This window comes from Cnephaeus nilssonii (genome assembly GCF_951640355.1).
Source record: "Cnephaeus nilssonii genome assembly, chromosome: 14".
Lineage (NCBI taxonomy): Eukaryota > Metazoa > Chordata > Mammalia > Chiroptera > Vespertilionidae > Cnephaeus > Cnephaeus nilssonii.
Window position 1 is genome coordinate 4,129,178 of NC_137085.1, and position 20,116 is coordinate 4,149,293.

At 62.9% G+C, this 20,116-nt stretch overlaps 1 protein-coding gene across 1 annotated transcript in view; it reads right to left on the minus strand.

The window, feature by feature from the left end:
- HMCN2 (hemicentin 2) overlaps positions 1-20,116 on the minus strand; it is a gene marked incomplete at its 5' end in the record, with an annotated part of 136,677 nt that overhangs the window by 16,187 nt on the left and 100,374 nt on the right. The window contains 23 exons of the mRNA XM_079791237.1: positions 1,627-1,817; positions 2,803-2,937; positions 3,746-3,959; positions 4,770-4,960; positions 5,911-6,045; positions 6,399-6,533; positions 6,831-6,938; positions 8,086-8,250; positions 9,030-9,151; positions 9,930-10,086; positions 10,880-11,007; positions 11,654-11,798; positions 11,883-12,024; positions 12,594-12,730; positions 12,819-12,900; positions 13,304-13,494; positions 14,034-14,300; positions 14,748-14,845; positions 17,133-17,316; positions 17,762-17,886; positions 17,974-18,133; positions 18,220-18,363; positions 19,977-20,108. Coding sequence (XP_079647363.1) covers positions 1,627-1,817; positions 2,803-2,937; positions 3,746-3,959; positions 4,770-4,960; positions 5,911-6,045; positions 6,399-6,533; positions 6,831-6,938; positions 8,086-8,250; positions 9,030-9,151; positions 9,930-10,086; positions 10,880-11,007; positions 11,654-11,798; positions 11,883-12,024; positions 12,594-12,730; positions 12,819-12,900; positions 13,304-13,494; positions 14,034-14,300; positions 14,748-14,845; positions 17,133-17,316; positions 17,762-17,886; positions 17,974-18,133; positions 18,220-18,363; positions 19,977-20,108 — 3,488 coding nt within the window. The remainder of the gene's footprint in view (positions 1-1,626; positions 1,818-2,802; positions 2,938-3,745; positions 3,960-4,769; positions 4,961-5,910; positions 6,046-6,398; positions 6,534-6,830; positions 6,939-8,085; positions 8,251-9,029; positions 9,152-9,929; positions 10,087-10,879; positions 11,008-11,653; positions 11,799-11,882; positions 12,025-12,593; positions 12,731-12,818; positions 12,901-13,303; positions 13,495-14,033; positions 14,301-14,747; positions 14,846-17,132; positions 17,317-17,761; positions 17,887-17,973; positions 18,134-18,219; positions 18,364-19,976; positions 20,109-20,116) is intronic.

Below are 20,116 nucleotides of genomic sequence, written 5' to 3' on the forward strand. Positions count from 1 at the left end.
GGACCAAACTGGAATTTCAACTAAATTACAATCATCCTGAAGTTAGTGATCAGAAGGCAGACACCTCGGTTCCCTGTGCTGAGTCATTCCCTCATGCTGGGGAGTGTACCTTTCTCAGGCAGACCATTGCTGCCCAGGAGGTTTTTGCCTGGGGGGAAGACAGTTGACCTACCCCAGTGGTGGGCAAACTGTGGCTCGAGAGCCACATGCGGCTCTTTGGCCCCTTGAGTGTGGCTCTTCCACAAAATACCATGGCCTGGGCGAGTCTATTTTGAAGAAGTGGCGTTAGAAGAAGTTTAAGTTTAAAAAATTTGGCTCTCAAAAGAAATTTCAATCGTTGTACTGTTGATATTTGGCTCTGTTGACTAATGAGTTTGCCGACCACTGACCTGCCCTATTGGAAACACACCTAGCCCCACGGTGTGGAGTTTCTGAGGACCATTAAGAGACTGAGAATAACCATTAGCCTCCAGGCAGAAGCAATTGCCCCACCCTGTTGGAAAACCTCTCACCACACCTGTGGACAACTGCCTGAGGGCTACTCAAGACTGAATCCAATCAGTCTGCAGGCAGAGGTCTCTGGATGCTTTGGGTCTTTGCCTGATCTAATTAGTCAGAAACAGTGTCTGACACTGTCCCGCTCTAGAGATTGAGAGGCATAGCTGATCTGAGACCCTAGAATTCATTACCAGGGTGCTGTTCTCAGAATATCCACAAGTGGGCACTATTGCAACACCTGCCTGCACACAGTTAAAAGTGTAGACTTGGGGGTCAGACTGATAGGGGATAAGATCTTGGGTCCATTGTTAACCATACTGAAGCCACTACTTGACATCACCATGTTTCTGGGGCCTCAATTCCCCCATCTCTAAAATGGGGATAACAACAGCTAGGACTGTTGTGGCATCAAACGAAATCATAGTCATCCAGTGCCTGGTACGTACGTGGTACATCCTCAGGTCATAGTAGCCATTATTCCTGCTGTGGTTACTGCTACTGCGCTGTCAGCACCAGTCCTATGATTATTACTATCTAGGGACAGGCTCCCAAAGGGGCAAGATCAAGGACCCCTAAGATGAGCCTGACAGGAGTGAATGGTGGATTTCCGCATGACCATGGGACTTGGGACACAGAAGGGAAGGTGAGGGGGGCTGCCCAGGGCACAAGGCTTTGGAAATGGCGTGAAGTAGGAGTCAGGAGAGCCGGGGTATGCTCCTGGTTGTGGGCCTCTCTGAGCCTCAGTATCTTCCTCTGTAAAATGGGCACTCTTACCCATCTACCCTGCCCCATGGGGTTGTTGTTATTAATAACCTTTACTGCCATTACCGAGGGGCCAGTCGCTCCTAAACACCTGGTGTGGGTCATCGCACTGATCTCTGACTGTAAAGCTCTGAGGGAGAAATGATCATCAGCCCCCTCAAATGGGTGGGGTCATCGAGGCACAGGAAAGTGAAGTCACTGGCTGGAGTCACCCTAGTTAGTGGGGGGAGAATCTCTGGGTAACGGGCAGGACAGTGCTTTGCAGACTGTAGGGTGTGGTGCCAACCTCAAGAACCCTCCTGAGCAATCAGAAAAGGCCACGCCTGTCCCAGATGCCCCCGCCTAACGCGCCAGGCCCCTCCTTGCCTCTGTCCTGCGGATGGTCAGCGAGCCATTCTGCAGCTGGTGCCGGAGACGGCTGCCCCGCAGCGGAAGGCCGTCTTTGATCCAGTGGATGTCAGGCGCCGGGTCTCCGTGGACCACACAGTCCAGGCGGACGCTGCCCCCCACAGGTTCCACCAGGTAGGAGAAGGCTTCCCCTTGTAGGACAGGAGCCTCTGCACCAGGTGACATTAGACAAGGGGTCAGAAAGGAGGTGCCCTTCGGGTTCAGCCTCCCATCATCCCGTCCCCAAAGACCTGTCCCCAGACCCCAGGAGGGTTTACAGTTAACAGCTCCACGTGATGGGTCACGTGAAACAGACCGGCAGCGGCTGCCAGGAACACTGCTGAGAAAGATCTGAAGCCGAGTGGGAACAGGGCGGTGATTGATTAGTGATGTCTGAGACAGTGATTGATTAGTGATGTCTGGGACAGGTGCAGGAGGGAAGGCAATGTAAGGAGTGTCCTATTGCCGCTCTCATGGACAGATACCCCAGCTGCAGAGTGCCTGCTGGGGACTTTGGAAAACAAGGACCACATACGTGGTCATGAGGACACCTCTGCTGTCCACAGCAACACCAAGACGTCCCTGGTCCTCATCTCACTCCAACCTTCAACCACTCTTGAATGGCTGCACCAGTTCCTCCCCTTCCTGGTTTCCTGAGGGTGACTACCAACAGCAGCCGCTGTGTCCTGGTGCCTGGGGCTGCTCATTGCTCTCCACCAAGCCCCACCCTACCCATCCTGAAGTTGAGCAAATGGACACATGGTCAGCACCGGTTCCTGTGCCGCTCCTGGCTGAGCAGGGCACCACGGGCGGGCTGGCAAGCCTCATGCATTTTCCTGCCAGAGTGCCCTGGCCCCCGGGCCTGCCTCCCGCACGGGCCCCGTCCTGCTGCTTGGTCGGATCCTGCAGGCCGACCGGTCAGATCTCCATCCCACCCGCAGCCAGGCTGTCCGGGGGATTAAAAATCCCTCTGCTGCGGCCCCGCCCCAGGGAGGCTGGGCTACTGAATTAGGGTGCACCCGGGTCCTCGAGTTTATGAAGTCCCACGGATGCTAATGTACTGCCAGGGTGGAGAATTACTAGTTCCGAGGTCGGGAGGCCAGTCAGACGGAGCCCAGCCGGTCTCGAGAGCAAAGCCAAGGGCTGGCGCCTCACCCTTCACGTGGACGAAGCTGACGGCCTGCACGCGGCCCACTCTGTTCTCAGCCCAGCAGACGTAGGTCCCGCTGTCCTCCCTGCTGACCGCCACCCTCTGCAGCGTGCTGCCCCCGTCCTGTGCGGACACGCCCTCTGTGGCAGAGAAAGAGACCTCTCAGGGGGCTATGCACTCCGGCCTGAGCACCCAGCAGGTGCCTAATCAAGACACAAAACAGGTGCCCTTCTCCCTGGGGGCGCCTGGCCGGGGGAAGCACAGGGGGGCCGCCTTAGAGGATGTGGGTGAGGGGCTGGCTCTCTCATTTCCAGGTCCACACTGTGAGCTGGGCGAGCGGTCGGGGCAGGTCTCTGGGTGGCTGTTCCCGTGGGCCTCTGCATGGACGCGTCGCCCTCGGGACGCCTGCCATCTCCGCTTCACGGGGAAGGAGCGGGGCTCAGAGAGGCTGGATCACTCGCCAAGCTCCCACCCGGGACGCGGGGGGAGGGGGATAAAGCCTTCTCCTGGGTTAGGAGGGCCTGCAATGTCATTTTGCAGTGACTTCCTGCATTTCAGCAATCCGGCAGACATTTACTGAGCACCTACTACATAGCCTTCAGGCCCTAAACACCACCTGGGCCCCGGTAGGCGCCAGAGCCCGAGCCCTCGGGAAAGGTTTGCCGAGGGCCCGCAGTGGGCGCCGCAGCCCCGGGTGGAGCACCGGCCGGCTCCTGGCCCGAGTCCCCAGGGCTGAGTCTCTTTTGCAGGTGGCTTCCTGCCAGGCCTGACGTGTGACCGTCACCTACGGCCAAACACGCGTTTGCCCCAACCGCCCTGCCCAAGTCTGGAGACCCAGGACCCACGGCACCGACTAACACCCTCGTCCTCCCTGCGAGCGGGGGCTCCCCCTGCCGGCCCTCCTCAGCCTCCCCGGGTCCCGTGCTGTCCACCGGCCCAGGCCCAGACCTGTGACCGGCCGGTCGTTGACGGTCCAGCCAATGCGGGGGGTAGGGCTGCCCCGGGCCGCACAGCGAAGCCACAGCCTGTCCCCGGGGCGCAGGCTGCGGTCGCCAGGCAGGGTGGTGAAGACGGGCAGCGCCAGGATGGTGAGGTGCACCCGGCGGCGGGCGCGGCCCACGGGGTTCTCGGCGGTGCAGGTGTAGGTACCAGCGTCCTGGCTCTGTGGGCGGAGGGAGGGGTCAGCCGAGAACTGCCCCTGCCCCCAGCCTGGGCCCCGCAGGTGCCCAGGGGGCAGCCAGCCAGCTGGACCCAGGGCTGGGCCGCACCCCTGCGGCTCCGCAGCTTCCTCATCCGAGCCCTGGCCACGCCCGCAGAGCAGTTTCCATTCACCGACCACCTACTACGCGCCGAGCTCTGTGCTCAGAACCTGCCCGGTGCCAGCGCATCCACGTCACCCCTGTCCCCGAGGACGCTCCTGCTTTTGGCGACTTCTCCAAGAGGAGACGTCCCATCGTGCATCCCGGCAGGGCCGGTGCCTCCCCACTGCACCACCCGGCCTCCCGTGGGGCAGGGTCTGCGGTGCCCTGAGCCCCCCCAGGTGTGTCCGAGCAGCCGCACATCTGGAGAGCAGCCCGTTGGGTAATCACAGAATCGGGCCAAGTGCCGATGGGGAAGGGGGCGGGGTTCCCCCCTCCCGTCCACATCAACACATCAACCTGAGGCTGAGAACCACCAGGCGCAGGCTGGGGACACAGAGCCACGGCCATACCCCTGCCCCGGTCCGGGCTCCCTCCCTCCCTCCCTGGAGCTCGCCAGGAGGTCCTTGTTCAAATCGTGGTTCTGCCTGGGAACAGCGTGACTTGGGGACACTCAGAGCCTCGGTGTCTTCATCTGCTCCCGGGGACGATGACACCTATTTCCCCAGGATCCTGGGCGGAGACTGCACAGCGCTCAGCATGACGAGTAGGGGTGCGGCCGATGCTCCCCTTTTGCCATGGTTCCCCTCAGTGCGCCAGGGCCGCAGTCTCACCTCCGAGTTCTTCACCAGCAGCTGCCCGGATGGCTGGATGCTGAACTTGCCCTCAGCTCCGGACACGGGCTGGCCGTCCTTCTCCCAGGTGATGTCTGGCTCGGGGCTGCCCCGGGCGGCGCAGGGCAGGAGGGCGTGGGAGCCTTCGGTGGCGGCCAGGTCGGGGAGGCCAGTCTCGATCACGGGAGGAACTGTGGGGACACGAGGGCCCACTCGGGGACTGGGGCTGGGGAGGGTGGGCTGCCCCTGCCCCCGGGCCCTTGGCACACCCCTCAGCCCCCTCCTGCACCCCCATCTGCTGCTTCCACCAACTCTCTGGGCACAGACCATGGCCCGTGGTCTGGACAACTGGGGGACTCGAGTTTTCGGAAGAGCTGTGAGAGGGTGACCTCCATCCACACACGTGACTAAAGCTTCCGGACAGAGGCCTCCCTGGCCAGGCTGCACGTGGGCACAGGTCCCTTCTGCCCGGCGCCTTCCTCCCCTGGGGAGGAGCTATGCGGGGGCAGGGGCAGGTCACTGGCCTGGCAGGCATGTGCCGGGCCCTCTGGTGACCCGCAGTGATGCTCTGAGGCGCAGGGACGAGGAGCGCCCTGGACAAGGAGGCCGGGGAGGAGGCCCGGAGCCAGGCGCCCCTCGGGGCTCCCAGCCAAAGTCCGAGCCCAGCTGTACCCAGCCGCCCACGGGGACAGCCCCCAAGACGCCCCCAGAGCTGGCCCTGGGTTAAAGCAGGCCCGGCCCACACTGAACATTCCTGGGTGCCGTGCGGACTTGGGACCAGTGATGTCTCCTTTATCTTTGGAGACCACCATGTCAGACCAAGGCGAGGACACGTGTAACTGCTTGTGCAGGAGAAGGGACAGAAATGAGCAAGCCACAGGAAAGCTGAAATGCACGAGGGCTGACGAGATTAGTGTCCCCTGAGAGGCTGGGGAGTCAGAGGCACCCGAGTTACCACCTGAAGTCAGACCTGGGCGCAACATTCTCTCCAAATTCCTTCTAGACCCACAGACGGTGCCGGGGTAGGGGAGATGCAGGGGCTCCCCCCACCCCGGGTTCAGAGCCAGGGGAGAAGCGAGGGGCCCTGGGGAGCCTCGAAGCCGCTAGCTGGCCGGGTCCACCGCGGCCCTGCCGGGCCCACCTTGCACCACCAGCCGAGTTTTGCCCACGGCGCTGCCCGCGCTGTTCTGGGCGATGCAAAAGTAGTTCCCGGCGTCCTCGGGGCGGGCGTGGGTAATCCGCAGCTGTCCGCCGGGCAGGACCTGGGTATCCCTTCCTGCATTGGGTGAGAAGAAACCGGGGGCTGAGGGCAGGAGGGACCCCTGAGGAGGGCAGGAGGGGTTCAGGCTGTCCTGTCAGGTCAGGCAGCAGGTGACACCCTGGCCACGGGGTGGGTGATGCGGGGACAGAGGGCGTGTGGGAGCTGGACCCAGCGCCCAGCCAGGTGTCCCCTCTCCGACCTCCAGCCCAGCCCCCGAGCGCTCAGGCCCCGTCTCGGGCTCCGGGTGCAGGAGGTGAGGGGGGTGGGCTGTCTGCATCTCCCGCAGGTCTGCAGAGGCCTCCCGGGGGAGGAGGACCCCAAGCCATTCTGCCCTCCTCCCTAAGGCTCTGGGCTCAGCGCAGACTCACCCTCAGGGATGCTGAGCCCCTCCTTCTGCCAGGTGATGCGGGGCCGGGGGACGCCCCAGGCCGTGCAGGGCAGCAGCACCTCCTCCTCCACCAGGGCCCGGACCGCGCTGGGCAACGGCTTCACCACGGGCGAGGCTGTAAGGGAACAGGGCTGGGGACCTTCACACCCAGGCCTGCGTCCAGGGGCCCTGAGCACTGGAGAGAGAGGACTCCAGAGAGGACGGGAGGTTCTGGAAACGTGGGCACGGAAGACCCGGGTGGGCTGCTTTCCTCCCAGAGTGCCTCCAGGAATGAGATCACAGGCAGGTATGGGCTTCAGACCTGGGTCCTCAAACACGCCCCCCCCCCCCCCAGGCCCAGCTGCCTCTCACTCTTACCTGCTCCCCTCCCCCAGGGCCACAGCTGTCTGAGCCGAAGGACCGGGCACCCTACCTTGCACGGTCAGGACCACGTGCTTGCGGGCCACGCCGGCGGAGTTCTGCGCTGTGCAGGTGTAGCGGCCGGTGTGGACGGGGAGGGCCTGGCCGATCTCCAGGGCGCCTGGCGGTGGAGGGGGCACAAAGAGGTGAGGGCTCTGGAGACACGTCCTCAGGATGGAGGCACCCGTCTTCCACGCCACGACCCGGGGTCTCTGGTCCCGGCCAGTCGGCCCGCCTCCCTGCCGCTGACATGTGGGCACCTGGGTCCCGGCCCGGCTCTGCTCCTGCCCGAGCACAGCTGTGGGCAAGTCTCTTCCACGCTCAGGTCCTCCGTTTCCCCATGTGTGCAATGCGGCATCAGACACCCTCTGGCTGCGATGTCCCAGGACCTGCACTGCCCGCCGGGAATCCCTGGCCACCCACAGCTCCCCAGGCCCCAGCACTTGCCTCCTCCAGGAAGTGCCCTGGATTGCCGCCTCCTCTGCCCTCCCTCCGTCAGCCTGGGCTTCTCAAAGAACATCTCTCCCTCCCGAGACCACAGGCTGCCCCTGAGCAGTTACGTGAAGTGGTTTCTTAACCGTCTCCCAGGGAGCCCCGAGAGCCTGCGGGGTGAGCGGGGGAAGAGGACGCCTGGCTCCCCCCGGCTCCCGCCCCCAGGCACCGCGGCTGTGCCACAGGCCGGCTTCCCGTGACCGCTGCCTGAGGCTTGAAACCCACAGACCCTGCCAGCGGTTCTGACTTGAGGATTTCACCAATGAACCAGCAAATTCGCTTCATTTCAATCCCCATAAAGTTGCCAACTTTTTAAAAATAAATACATTTTGTAAGTCACCACCTGCAATCACCCTGATTTCATAGAAGAAAGAAAAGCTAAGAGAAGAACAATTTCTGCATAAAGGACGACGCTCTAAGGCAAGCATGTCAAACTCGTGGCCGGCGGGCCGCATGCCTCGTTTGTTCACATGCTCGCTCCAAGGAGATCAAGCTGGCTGCGCGCAAACGCTCGTCGCTATTGGTGACGTCGCTTTGCCACGAAGCAGCACTCATTTGCCAACTGCCATCATCGAGCCACTGAAGGACAGCAGCACCCCAGTGCGTAGAATGGGAGACTGAGGCCCAGAGAGGGCAAGGGGTTTCTCCCAGGCCACACAGCCAGGGAATGGCAGAGCCAGGTTCCAGCACGCGGCCCCAGGGGCTGCTATCACACCCTCTGCCCAGGTCCCTGGGTCCCCTCAGCAGCAGCTTCCCCGCGGTTCCCCCTGGCTTACCCGAAGGTGAGACACGATAGCCACTCCCCCGGACCCCCAGGGGGGTGCCTGCCTTGCTCCAGGACACCACGGGGGCCGGCACGCCGGAGCTGTGGCACGTGAGGACCACGGGGGCCATCCGGGTCACCGTGAAGTCGGTCTGGTCGTCGGCGATGGTGGGGGGCACTGAAACCCAAGCGCAGGCGTGAGGCCCCGCCGCGGTCCCGGGGAGCACACGGCACGGCCAGGTGGAGGGAAGCCATGAACAGAGACTGGGACCCGTGGCGAGATGGATGACGAAGGGCCACAGAGGGAGGGGCCGCAGAGAGAGGGGTCACGCTCGCTCACTCAGGACCCATTTTTTGACAGGCACGGGGAGGGTTAGGAACTGCTTTCTGTAGACACCAGCCAGGCACCTCAGGGAGCCGGGAGCTGGGGGCAGCTCAGAGCAGGGGGCGTGGCATTTAACCCGAGACCTGGGGCGGCAGGTGTCGGCTGGGTGAAGGGCGAAGGGAACAGTGTTCACGGCAGAGGGAACAGCATGTGTGAAGGCCCAGGGGTGAGGAACAGGAAGCTACCCAGCCGACTGGATCCCAGAATGAGGCAGGCCCTGGGGCGAGCTTAACCTGGGGAGGAGTCAGTGCAGCCAGACCCCAGGGGACCTCGTGGGCCAGGGTGACACCTCGCATTCTATGAGGGCAGTGGGCAGTGGAGAGGGGGGTTTTAACCAAGGTGTTGACAAGGTAACTTTTGGGGTTAGACCATTTTGGATCGGAAGAGGTGTCTCCTGCGAGCTCGCACGTGCCAGGGGCTGTGCTGGAGCTGGGGTTATGTCGGTGTGGGCGGGGTGGGATCAGGGAGGGCCTCCTGGAGGAGGTGGCCCGTGCAGCACAGGAGGGCCGAGAGGCAGCAGCTCAAGTCGCTGGCCCCTCCTGCCTTCTTCCTCTGCCCCCGCCCCAACTCACCGTGGACGGTCACCTGGTACCGCCTGCGGGCCTCGCCCACCTCATTGCTCACCACGCACTCAAACTGGGCTGTGTCCTGGGGGCCGGGGGCTGCGAGGAGCAGGGCGTTGGAGGGCAGGAGCCTGGGACAGACAGACAGACAGATGGCTGGCTGCTGAGGGACAGGCCTGGCTGACCTGAGACCAGCCAGCCATGGCCTCCCGGCCCTGTGACTCTGGAAGGTTGAGGGGGAAAAGGGGGGCAGAGTGTCTCATGACTATTTTCCTTTCCTGTCTCTGGGCCCCAGCCCCGGTTCCAGAAGTTTCTCTTAAAAGTTTCCGCCTCCAAAGGTCTAGTCAGGGGGCCGTTTCCACCCTTGTTTCTCTATAACCTCCACGTTGCCTGCCCTTGGGGACCCCTTCTCTAACAGCAGCCGCACCCCTGGTTGTCCCGCTGTGTCTCCTGAGACCTGCCGAGCAGCGGCCTCCGCGGTGACCGGGCACCGGGCACAGAGAACGCCGGGCCAGTTGACCGGTGAGCTGGCCCCTCCCACGCTCCCAGTGACCGCTCCAGCATCAGCCACATTCGAGAAGCGGGGAGACCCAGGTCCAGCGGGGACCCTGGGTCCGGCTCACCAGCATGAACTGGGGCTTCCGGGAATGTTTCTAAGCCGTGACTGCCGTGGCTTTAAAGGTCGTGCGTGTTCTGTTTGGCTGTGTCCCAAATGCCTCCCCCGCCCCCCCGCCCTGCTGGACATCTCAGTGCGAAGTCTCCCCGGCCCCCCCCCTCACCCCGGCCCCCGAGGATGGTGGTGGCTTTGCTGAGGAGGCCGGAGCACATCCCTGACCCGGTCGCCCTCGGAGATGGGCATGCCCTTCCCACCCCGAGCGGCTCAGGCTCCCCCAGAGGGACGCTCCGTACCGGTAGGCGCCCTGCTGCAGGTGGAAGTCCAGCTTCTGTCCGTCCTTCCACCAGGCCACGAGGGGCTTGGGGGAGCCCCTGGCCTCGCAGGGCAGCGAGGCGGGGGTGTGGGCTGTCAGGGTCAGATTGGAGGGGCTGGGGGCGATGGCGGGAGGCTCTGGGGAGAGAGCAGTGTCAGGAGACAGTGTGCAGGATGGGGGAGGCCCGGGGACCCCCACCATTTCGACCCACACCAAGAAGCAGGGGAGAGGAGGCGGGAGAAACTCCCCTTGGGGAACTCCCACGGGCTCCCAAAGTTTGGGTGGTGGGCCTTTGCTCACCCCCGAGGCTGGCGACCCCTAACTACCTGTCCTGGAAGAGACCTCCGGGCTGTCACAGCCCCATCAGCCTGGCCCAGGCCAGGGCCCAGCACGGCCTCCACCCACAGGATGGGGGAGTGGGAAAGCAGACCAGAGCGCCCGGCTCAGCGATTCTGAGTCTTATCCTTGCACCTGTTTTATATCTGTGTGATTTATCACTCGCTCAATATAACAGCAGAGCCCAGGGGCTCAGTGATCGAGCATCAACCTATGAACCAGGAGATCACGGTTCGATTCCTGGCCAAGGGCACATGCCTGGGTTGCGGGCTCGATCCCCACTGTGGGGCCTGCAGGAGGCAGCCGATCAATGATTCCCTCTCATCACTGCTATTTCTATCTCTCTCTCCCTTTCCCTTCCCCTCTGCAATCAATAAAAATATTAGATATATATAATAGCATAATAGTGAGTGTATGTCACATACGTATAAAAATAACCATGCATCTTTTGAGCATATTTTACTAATGAGCTTCGTGGTAAAAAACACTGCTGTTGGCCCCTGATGCTGGGATGACACAGACACTAAGCAGGACCCGGTCCAATCACGGGGTGGATGCCGAAGGCAAGGAACACACCGCCCTCTGTGCACCTACCGAACACCCGGAGGTCACGGCCCTGCCGGTCCGAGCCCGCAGAGTTGGACGCCAGGCAGAGGTAGTGGCCCGAGTCCTGGGCAAGGACTGGCTGGATCCTCAGGGAACCCTCGGGCAGAACATGCAATCTGGAACCGGAGGGAGGGGTTGCCATGGAGACCCAACCCCGTACCCTGGCTTTCCCAGAACCAGGGTGCTAACTCCGGAGTCCTGCCTCTGTGAGGCTGAGGTTAGCGGGGCCACAGCTCTGCACCCCCAACTGTCTGAGAATGGCCTCTAGATCTAAGAACAGCCCCTTCGAAAGGGTCATGTCAGTTCTGTGTAACCCGCCCCCAGCCCCAGCTGATTGGACTGAGGAGGAACACGTCACTCAGGCTGAGCCAATGGAATTCCCTGCCCTGGGAATTTGGAACTGGGGCTCCCAGACAGCTCTCTAGGCTCTGCAGGTTGTGTGAACTGAGGACTCTAACTTGGGGGCCACAGGGAGCCATTTCTGTGAAAGAAGGTGCAGAAAAAATTGAGAGAGAGAGAGATGGGAAGCATCCCCCCACAGAAACAGAGATGAGCACCAAAGGATCAAACCAGACAGACAGACAGACAGACAGCCACCAGGGGTTCGAGATGCTCTTAACAAACAGGCATGCGCATCCTTGGGCTCTGAGCACACCCGTGACCTAATGATGCATACAGCCACCTCCTGCTCCAACTGCGCAGGTGGGTTTCTGTTTATAACCTGCAAAGTGGCACCTGAGACCTGCCCCTGCCAACTCTCACCTGGGGCTCCCAAGATCCAGGGGGGCCCCGTCCTTCCGCCAGCTCATGAGGGGTGGCGGGGCGCCCTCCGCCCGGCAGGGCAGCAGGGCTGTCTGGTTCACGGAGGCGTTCACTGCTGGTGGTCCCGGCTGGATGGTGGGCACCGCTGGAGGGGGGCACAGAGGGAGCGGGTTCCGGGAGCCTGCGCCTCGGAGGGGGTGGGCAGGGCGGGCGGGGCAGGCCCACTCACTGTGGATCTCCACGCGGAAGGCCACGCTGGTGCTGCCCGCGGCGTTGCGGGCTGTGCAGCTGTAGTTGCCGCTGTCGGCCGTGCTCAGGGCCTGCAGCTGGAGGAACCTGCCCTGCTCTGGGAACTGGGTGTGGGCGTCTGCCTGCAGACCCCCCCGGGGTGGAGAGAGCCTCGTCAGCGCTGGGCTGGAGCGGGCATGCCCCCAGGCACCAGCCAGAGAGGACCAAGAAATGGGGGGGGGTGGGGGCGGGCAGTGGCCTTGGCCCGTTGTGGGCTGGCCTGTAGCCCTGGCTGGACGCCCTGCGGAGGACCCTCCCGGGAAACAGGCTCTGCCCTCTGGGAGGGTGCAGGGGGGCTTATGCTCATATCAGGAGTGGGAACTTCCACCAGAAGGTCTACACTCCGTGGGTGCCCAGCAGCAAGCTCCCCGTTTCAGGGGTGAGCCCGGGGCACACAGCCACTCAGTGTCGCTCAAAGCTACAACGGGAAGAACACGGGAGTGCATCAGGAACCCTGCGTGCAAATCCGAGCCTGGCCTCAGGGTCCCCATCCATAACGTGGGCACAATAATGGCGTGGAGAACATCCGCAGGGCAGGGTGCGAAGTGCTGGTGCAGAGCGGGCCTCAGCACCTGGGTGCGGGCAGGTCAGGGTCTGGGGCCTGAGCGGGACAGAAGGAGGTGTCCCTGGGCCCCCCAGCCGGGCACCCCACCTGCAGCAGGATGCCGTCTCGATGCCACTCAATCTCGGGGGCGGGATCCGCCTCCACGGAGCACTCCAGAACCAGCTGCCCCGGGGCCAGGCCAACCACAGAGCGGGGGCCTCGGGGCCCAATAACGTTTGGAGGGGCTGGGGGCAGAGAGAGAGCATGAGGGATGGACCCGCCCCTGCAGGTCCCACCCTGCCTCCCTCTCCTGCCCGCCCCTGACACCCCTACCTTGAACCCTGACCCGGAAGCTCTTCTCGATTTCACCGGCAGGGTTTTGGGCCAGGCAAGTGTACAGCCCATCATCGCCCACCTGGGGACGGGGCAGGGTAAGCAGCCACCCCGGGCCCCAGGCTGCCTACCTCCTGGCCTCCTCCCTTTACAACTAAGGACCCCGCTGAGCCTGCCCTCCCGCTTTCCAACCAACCCATTCCCCTCTCTGGGATGCTTCTTCTCTATCTCCCTCTCACCCTTGCTTTCGGGCTAGGGCAAAGCCTGCCTCCTCCAAGAAGTCCTCCCTGACTGCACCAGCCCTCCTCTGGTTATATGGTTTCTGCATCAGCCTTGGCTCTGACAGGGCTGGGAGCTCCTGAGGGCCCAGGAGGGTCATCTCCACACCCTTACCCCACCCAGAGGAGCTCCGCCAAACCTTGCCAGATGCTGCTGGGACCCCCTCCTCCCCTCCCCCCCCCCAACAGCAGGCAAGATAGCAGCACCTGCACAGCCTCCACCCGGAGCCGCTGCCCCGTCCCTCTGCTGTCCTCCTGGCTGCTCAGGACCTGCCCGTCCTTATGCCAGGTGATGTTGGGCAAGGGGGTGCCCCGGGCATCACAGCGAAGCTCCAAGGGGGCCCCGGGGGTCAGCGACAGCTCTGCAGGCTGGCCCGAGTCCTCGATGTGGGGGGGATCTAGGAAACGCCACACCCATGTCAGCTGTGCGGCCCTTGTTGGAGAAGTGGGAGCCGGGGTGCACCCCCCTCCCCCACCGTCCAGGCGCTGACAGTGGACAGAGCAGGCAGAGCCATACACAGGCAGGCGGGGTGGTGCGGGAGGGTCCTAAGGACAGGAGACACCATGGCCCCTCTGCCTGGGACAATGATTCCCGCTTTAAAACTAACAAGGACCAGCATGGACAAGAAGGCACGATGGACACACGTTTTTCTAATCCACAGCGACACTTGAGAAATCGTGCGCTTGAGACGTGAGACTCCCCGCCCTCCCAGATTTCAGTGGCTCCTGCCCCGGCTTTCCATGGTTTGGGGACAGGACTGAGGAGGCAGCCCCAGGAGAATGGAGCATCCCCGATGCCTGTTCCCCAAGCCCTGCTCCAGGCCCCTGGGGCACCCCCGTCCCTCTCTTCCTCCTCCATCCCCCCCAGAGGCCCGCCCGCCCCTCCCTGGCCCAGGGATGCTGGTGCGCGGGCGGGGGGGGGGGGCAGATGACCCACCCATCACGGTCAGCTGGAAATGCCTCCTTGCTTCCCCCGCCTCGCTCACGGCCACGCAGGAGTAGGTCCCCGAGTCCCCAGCCCCCGCCGTCTCCAGCTGCAGGCTGGGCCCCTGTTCAAGACTCTGGAGAAGCAGGGGCTCCCCGTCCTTCATCCATGACACCAGGGGCAGGGGGTTCCCCTGGGCTTCACAGGGGAGGGCCACCGGGGAGCCACGGGCCACCGCCACATTATTCCGGAACTCTGCCGGCTCCAGGACAGGGGGCACTGTGCAGGGCAGAGGGTGGGCACGCGTCATTTCACCCCGTGCCCGGTGGCCCTCCCCCTGGACCTTTGCTCTGGACAATCCCTCCTCCTCGCCAGTCCTCGCCGCAGGCCTCACCTCCTCCAGGCAGCCTTCCCGGAATGCCTGAGGCCGGGTGAAGTGCCCGCTCTGTGCTCCCCCAGCGCCCTGTCCTTCCCCTTGCAGCTCTAGTCCCCCGGGATTGTGGTCACCTCTTTACAGAGCGCTGTCCTGCCCTGACCTCCTAGTGGGAGGGGCCACCTCTGCTCACTGCTGTACCCCAGTGCCCGGCGAGTTCCTGGCACCCCACCGTGTCCAGCGACTACTCGGGAGGTGAACAGACCAGACCGAGTGGCCGTGTGTGCTCACCCAGGCCTTCGTTCTTACACCCTAAGGCCGAGGCCAGACCACGGCACGCCCCGGCTCCATACCGTGCACCTGCAAGGTGAAGTTCCTGTCGGCCACGCCCGCGGGGCTCGCAGCCACACAGGTGAAGACGCCGGCATCTGCCAACTGCACCCGGGAAATCCTGAGCCCCTCGAGAAAAGGGGGAGAGAGGACAGGGAGGGGGGCTCAGTGCAAAGGTCCCCCCCCCTTCCCCACTCTGTCTCCCCAAGGCTTGCCAGTCAAAAGGGCGGCTCTGAGGCACAAACTTGAGCAGGCCCAGCCTCTGTTTCAACGCCTTTACTGGCTCCCTGTGCCCCCAGAAGAGAGGCCCAGACGCCCCGGCCCCGATTCGACCTCCACCATCTCATTCCACAGCCCCACTGCCCTCCCAGGACGGCCTGCCTCCCCCACCACCTTTCTTTTTAAAAAAAAATATGTTTTTATTGATTTCAGAGAGGAAGGGAGAGGGAGAGAGAGAGAAACATCAATGATGAGAGAGCATCAGTGATCGACTGCCTCCTGCACACCCCGCACTGGGGATCGAGCCCACAATCCAGGCACGTGCCCTAACCGGGAATCGAACCCTGACCTTTTTCATAGGTCCACGCTCAGCCACTAGGCCATGCCAGCCGGGCCTCCTCCACCCCCTCTCTTCTAGATAATTCCTCATCTTCTGGACTCACCAGAGTCGTCCACTGTCTGTCCCCCGCTTTCTGTCGAGCCCCCTTTCACCTCACCCACTCCTCCTGAGCCGCTGCTCACATGGTGGCCGGGGGTGCAGGCCACACTGGCTCCGGGGCCGCAGCCAGTCCTGGCTCCCAACACCACCTGCTGCTGACAGTCCCTCCAACGCCTGGTCACCATCCTGCCCGGACGCCGGAGAGCCTCTCAAACCCGCCATGTTCAAACAGGACTCGGGTCTCTCCCCTCACCCTGTCCCTCCACAGCGGACCCATCTCAGAACACAGGGCCCGCAGCCTTCCGGGTCCCGGTGGAGGCCTCGGATCAAGTCAACTCCCCCCCCCCCCCCCCCGGTCTCTCACCTCTGCCCGCCTCACCGCAGGCTCGGACCCAGGCCGCACGGGTCTCACCGCTGGCTGCCGTGACCCCACCGCCCTCCCTGCTCTGCCCTTGACCCCACCGTATACTGAACGACACACTGACGATGGCTGAGAGGCTGAGTCTTAGATCACGTGTATTTTGCCACAACAAGAGAAGGACGCCGCATCACGATGCCTCGCTGCCTCTCGGCCTTCCCTCTCCTCAGGGAGACACATCTTCCTGAGGACCCGCAAGGTCCTATGTCCTCCGACCTCCCTCCCCCGCACCCCTCCCCTCTGTGCTTTGAATACACAGGCACACGCTGTCCCCTCTGCCTGGACGCTCTTCCCCACGGAATCCACTCACCTTGCCTTCTCATCCCTTTGGTCTCTGCTCAAGCGGCACGTTGAGCGCCTTTCACTGACCACCCTAAAACAGCACCCTCCATCCTGCCTCCCATCCCCTTACCTTCCTTTATTTTTCAGGGCACAAAGCCCTCGCGAGATTTCTTTTTTATATCTGTTTGTTTTCCACCTCCCTCCACCTCCAAAACCTCAGGTGCAGGGGTTTTATCTTGCTCACGACTCTATCTCAGTGCCCAGAACTATGCCTGGAACAGTAAGCACCTGTAAGCACTGCTGAATGCGTGAAGACTTTGCTCATGCACCTCCTTCCAGGAAGCCTTCCCTGATTTCCCCCACGCCAGGCCAGGCTGGGTCGTCCCCTGGATCTGTGCCTCCCCCCATTGGGCTGCGGAGCCTCCGGGAAGAGGCCCCTTTCACCTCTGGAGTTTCATTCGGGGGCGGGTCCCTCTCACTTTCCCCATCATAAAACTGTATGTTTATGTAATTTCTATTCTAAAAACCATCCAGGTGTGTTTTAAAGCCTGTAAACAATGACATAAATGGAGCCACTTCAAAACAGAGCCGGAGCGGAGCGGCTGTGCCCGAGGAACTGCCTTGGATGTCTGATGTCTCAAATCCTGGGGATGCTAGAACAGGGCAAGGTAACTTTGGACTGGGCCTGGGGCAACACTGTGTCCCCAGAACTGTTTGCAAAGATAACAAGAAAACAGTTGTATGACGGCTGGGCTGGAACAACACTGACATCCCTGTGTTACGTTGCTGCCCATGGCGATGCCGTCCTCCCATGGACCTAACCGCGCCCCTTCCCTTTCTCAGAAATACCCATCGCCTCTGTCTCCTAACGGAACGCCCTTGGGGATGCTGCCTGGATCAGCGCGCCCTGAAAAACTGCTCTCATGATCTCACTAAGGGCCGCTGCCCCCCACGCCGAAGGCCTGTCACGTGGAGGTGAGCAAGGCCACGCTGCCGGAAGGTGCCGGGCCTGCGACCCACGGGCCAGCGGGCCGGGAGCTGCTCCCTCACCTGAGGATGCGGCCGGAGCCGTGGAGGTGGGTGCGCTGGGAGAGCGGGAGGGGCAGGCCGTCCTTGAGCCAGCTCATGTGGATGGGCGGGGAGCCCCGGACGGGGCACGCCAGAGTCACCAGCTCCCCAGCCCTGCGCACCAGGGGCCCTGCGCCCTCGGTCCCCTGCTCAATGGTGGGAGGCACTGGGGGTGGGGAGAGAGAAAAAAGGGGCAGTGAGGGGGTCTACAGAGGGGCTCTGGGGAGGGCAGGGGTTTCTCCCAAGGAGGAGATGCCTAGACTTTTGCCCCATCCACCCGGGGAAGAAATCAGGGCCATTGCCTGGGGGCCACAGTCTCAGCCCACCCCCTGCCCTGTGGCTCCCTTCTCATCATCCTCTATCCCCCATTCCCCGCTGACCCCTGGCTGCAGCGGTGCCGCTGGCCTGAGGACGCGGCCGAGGCCCAGAGAGGTCACACGTGCCCGGGCTCACACGTGGGCATGGCTGAGGCTTGAACCAGGCCTCCCGAATCCTACACTCGCATCACCCTCCAGACGCCCCGGTCAGTGCCCGGGGAGGCCCCACGGTGGCCAGGCTGCCACAGTCTGTGGAGCGGGGCCGCCCGCCGCCCCTCGCCCCTCGCCGCTCACCCAGCACGTTCACGGTGTGCAGCCGGGCGTCCTCCCCCGCTGTGTTGTGGGCCACGCAGGTGTAGGCGCCCGAGTCCGAGGCCATCAGGCCCTTCAGCACCAGGGAGCCGCTGTCCAGGTAGAACCTGCGCCGGGAGGGGGAGCCAGGAGCAGGTGCGTGAGGGGTGGCGGCCCTGCCGCCTGGAGCGGGGAGGGCACAGGCCAGGCCTTACCGGAGGTGGGGGCCCACGCCCTGGCCCAGCGGGCGGCCGTCCTTCAGCCAGGCCACCTCGGGCGGCGGCTGGCCATCGGCTTCGCAGTCCAGCCGCACCTCCTGCCCCTCCAGGACGCTGTGCTCCTGCGTGGCGCCCGCGCTCCGGATCCGGGGGGCCGCTGCGGCAGGGGCTGCGGTGAGGCCCGGGCCGTGGCGGGGGCAGCGTGAGGGTAGGGCATGCGGAGGGTGCAGGGTGCACACATACCCAGCACAGCCACCGTGAAGTCCTTGCGGGCCTCGGCCTGCGCGTTCTCGGCCACGCACGTGTAGGTGCCAGCCTGGGCCGGCTGCAGGCGACTCAGCTGGAGGCGGCCCCCACGGGAGACCACGCCGTGTGCCACGCTGCTCTCTGCGGACAGACGGGCAGGCCGGGCTGTCACCTGCGCGGACCCGCCAGCCCAGGCGCTGCCTCTGGGCCCAGACACAAATGTCATGTGACTTCCTGAGAAGGTGTCCACCCCCCACACGAAGCTGGAAAGACCCCAGGAATCCTTGCACCACTCCCGCTTCTTGTTCATGGGGAAACTGAGGCCCAGACAGAGGCAGGGCCTCCTCCCATCCACCTCACGACACCCTCAGCCTGGCCCTGGTCTGTTCCTCAAAGCCCCTCCTACTGCCTCCCACCGGGACTTTTCTTCCCACGGGGCCCCACTTCCTAGTGTCTGGGACTTGGTCCTCTTCTTTTTTAAAAATATGTTTATTGATTTCAGAGAGGAAGGGAGAGAGAGAGAGAGAAACATCAATGATGAGAGAGAATCGTTGATCGGCTGCCTCCTGCACGCCCCACACTGGGGATCGAGCCTGCAACCCGGGCATGTGCCCTGACCGGGAATCCAACCGTGACCTCTTGGTCATGGGTCAATGCTCAACCCTGAGTCAAATTGCCAGGCATTGGTCCTCTTTCTGTCACCTCTCAGGCCCGCTTAACCTTCCCTCCAGCTCCATCCGCCCCTCCCACTGAGCGAGGCTTCCGATCAAGGTGAACCAGCCGCTCACTGACCCTGACGCAGGCCAGCTTGGGGCTTCCCTGGGCCCCAGCTCAGGCTGCACGCCCACCTCCCGCCTAAAAGGCCTCCCCTTCATTCTCCCCAGCTGCGCCTCTGCCCTGAAGCCTCCTCGAACTGCACCAGCCCAGCCCTATCCGTCCTCCCCCAGGTCATCTGTGCATCCAGCCCTTCAGCACAAAATGGAGCAACTACTACATGTCCGACGGTGCACTTGGGAATGGAAGGTGCACGAAACAGTCCCTGTCCTCAAGGCGTGCACAGTGCATGAGAGACGGGGACACAGGCACCATCCTGGGTGGAGCCGGGAGCAATCAGGCAGGTCTTCTGGAGGAGGTGTCTCAGCGGAGACGTGAAGGTAAGAACCAGCCAGGTGACAGTGGAGGTGGGCAGGGGAGTCGGGGTGGGTGTTTCAGGGAGGAAGCAGCTTGGCCAAGCGCTGGAGGTAAGAGAGAACAGGGCCCGGGCAATCCCACGCCCGGGTGGAAACCCGAGGAAGGAAAGTGCGCGCCACACACACACTCGTCCGTGAACGCTCACAGCACACGGGTCATCACAGCCAAAGGCGCAAACAACCGGGTCCACCAGCGGCCGCACGGATGGAGAAGATGGGACAGGCTCACGCGATAGTCATTCATGAAAAAGGAAGAACGGACCCACACTACAACACGAATGAACCTGGGAAACATGATGCTGAGTGGAGGAAGCCAGTCATGAAAGGCCACACGCTGTGTGGTTCCATTTGTGTGAAATGTGGAGAAGAGGCAAATCCACAGACAAAGCAGGTAGTGGCTGTCTACAGCTGGCGGGGGGGGGGGGGGAGGGAGGGAGGGGCGGTCTGAGGGGAAATGGGGAGTGAAGGGTAATGGGTATGGGGTTTCCATTGGCTTTCACTGTCATTTCATTAAATAAAGGGATATTTAGCACTGAAAAGATAAGAGGAATCCGATGCACTCACCAACGGGCATTCTGTCCTTCAGCCAGGTGACACTGGGGGCAGGAACCCCGGTCACATCACAGGTCAGGACCAGGGGGCTCCCCGCCACCTGGCTCACTGTCTCCGTCTTGGGGTTCTCAAACGTTGGGGGCACTGCAGGA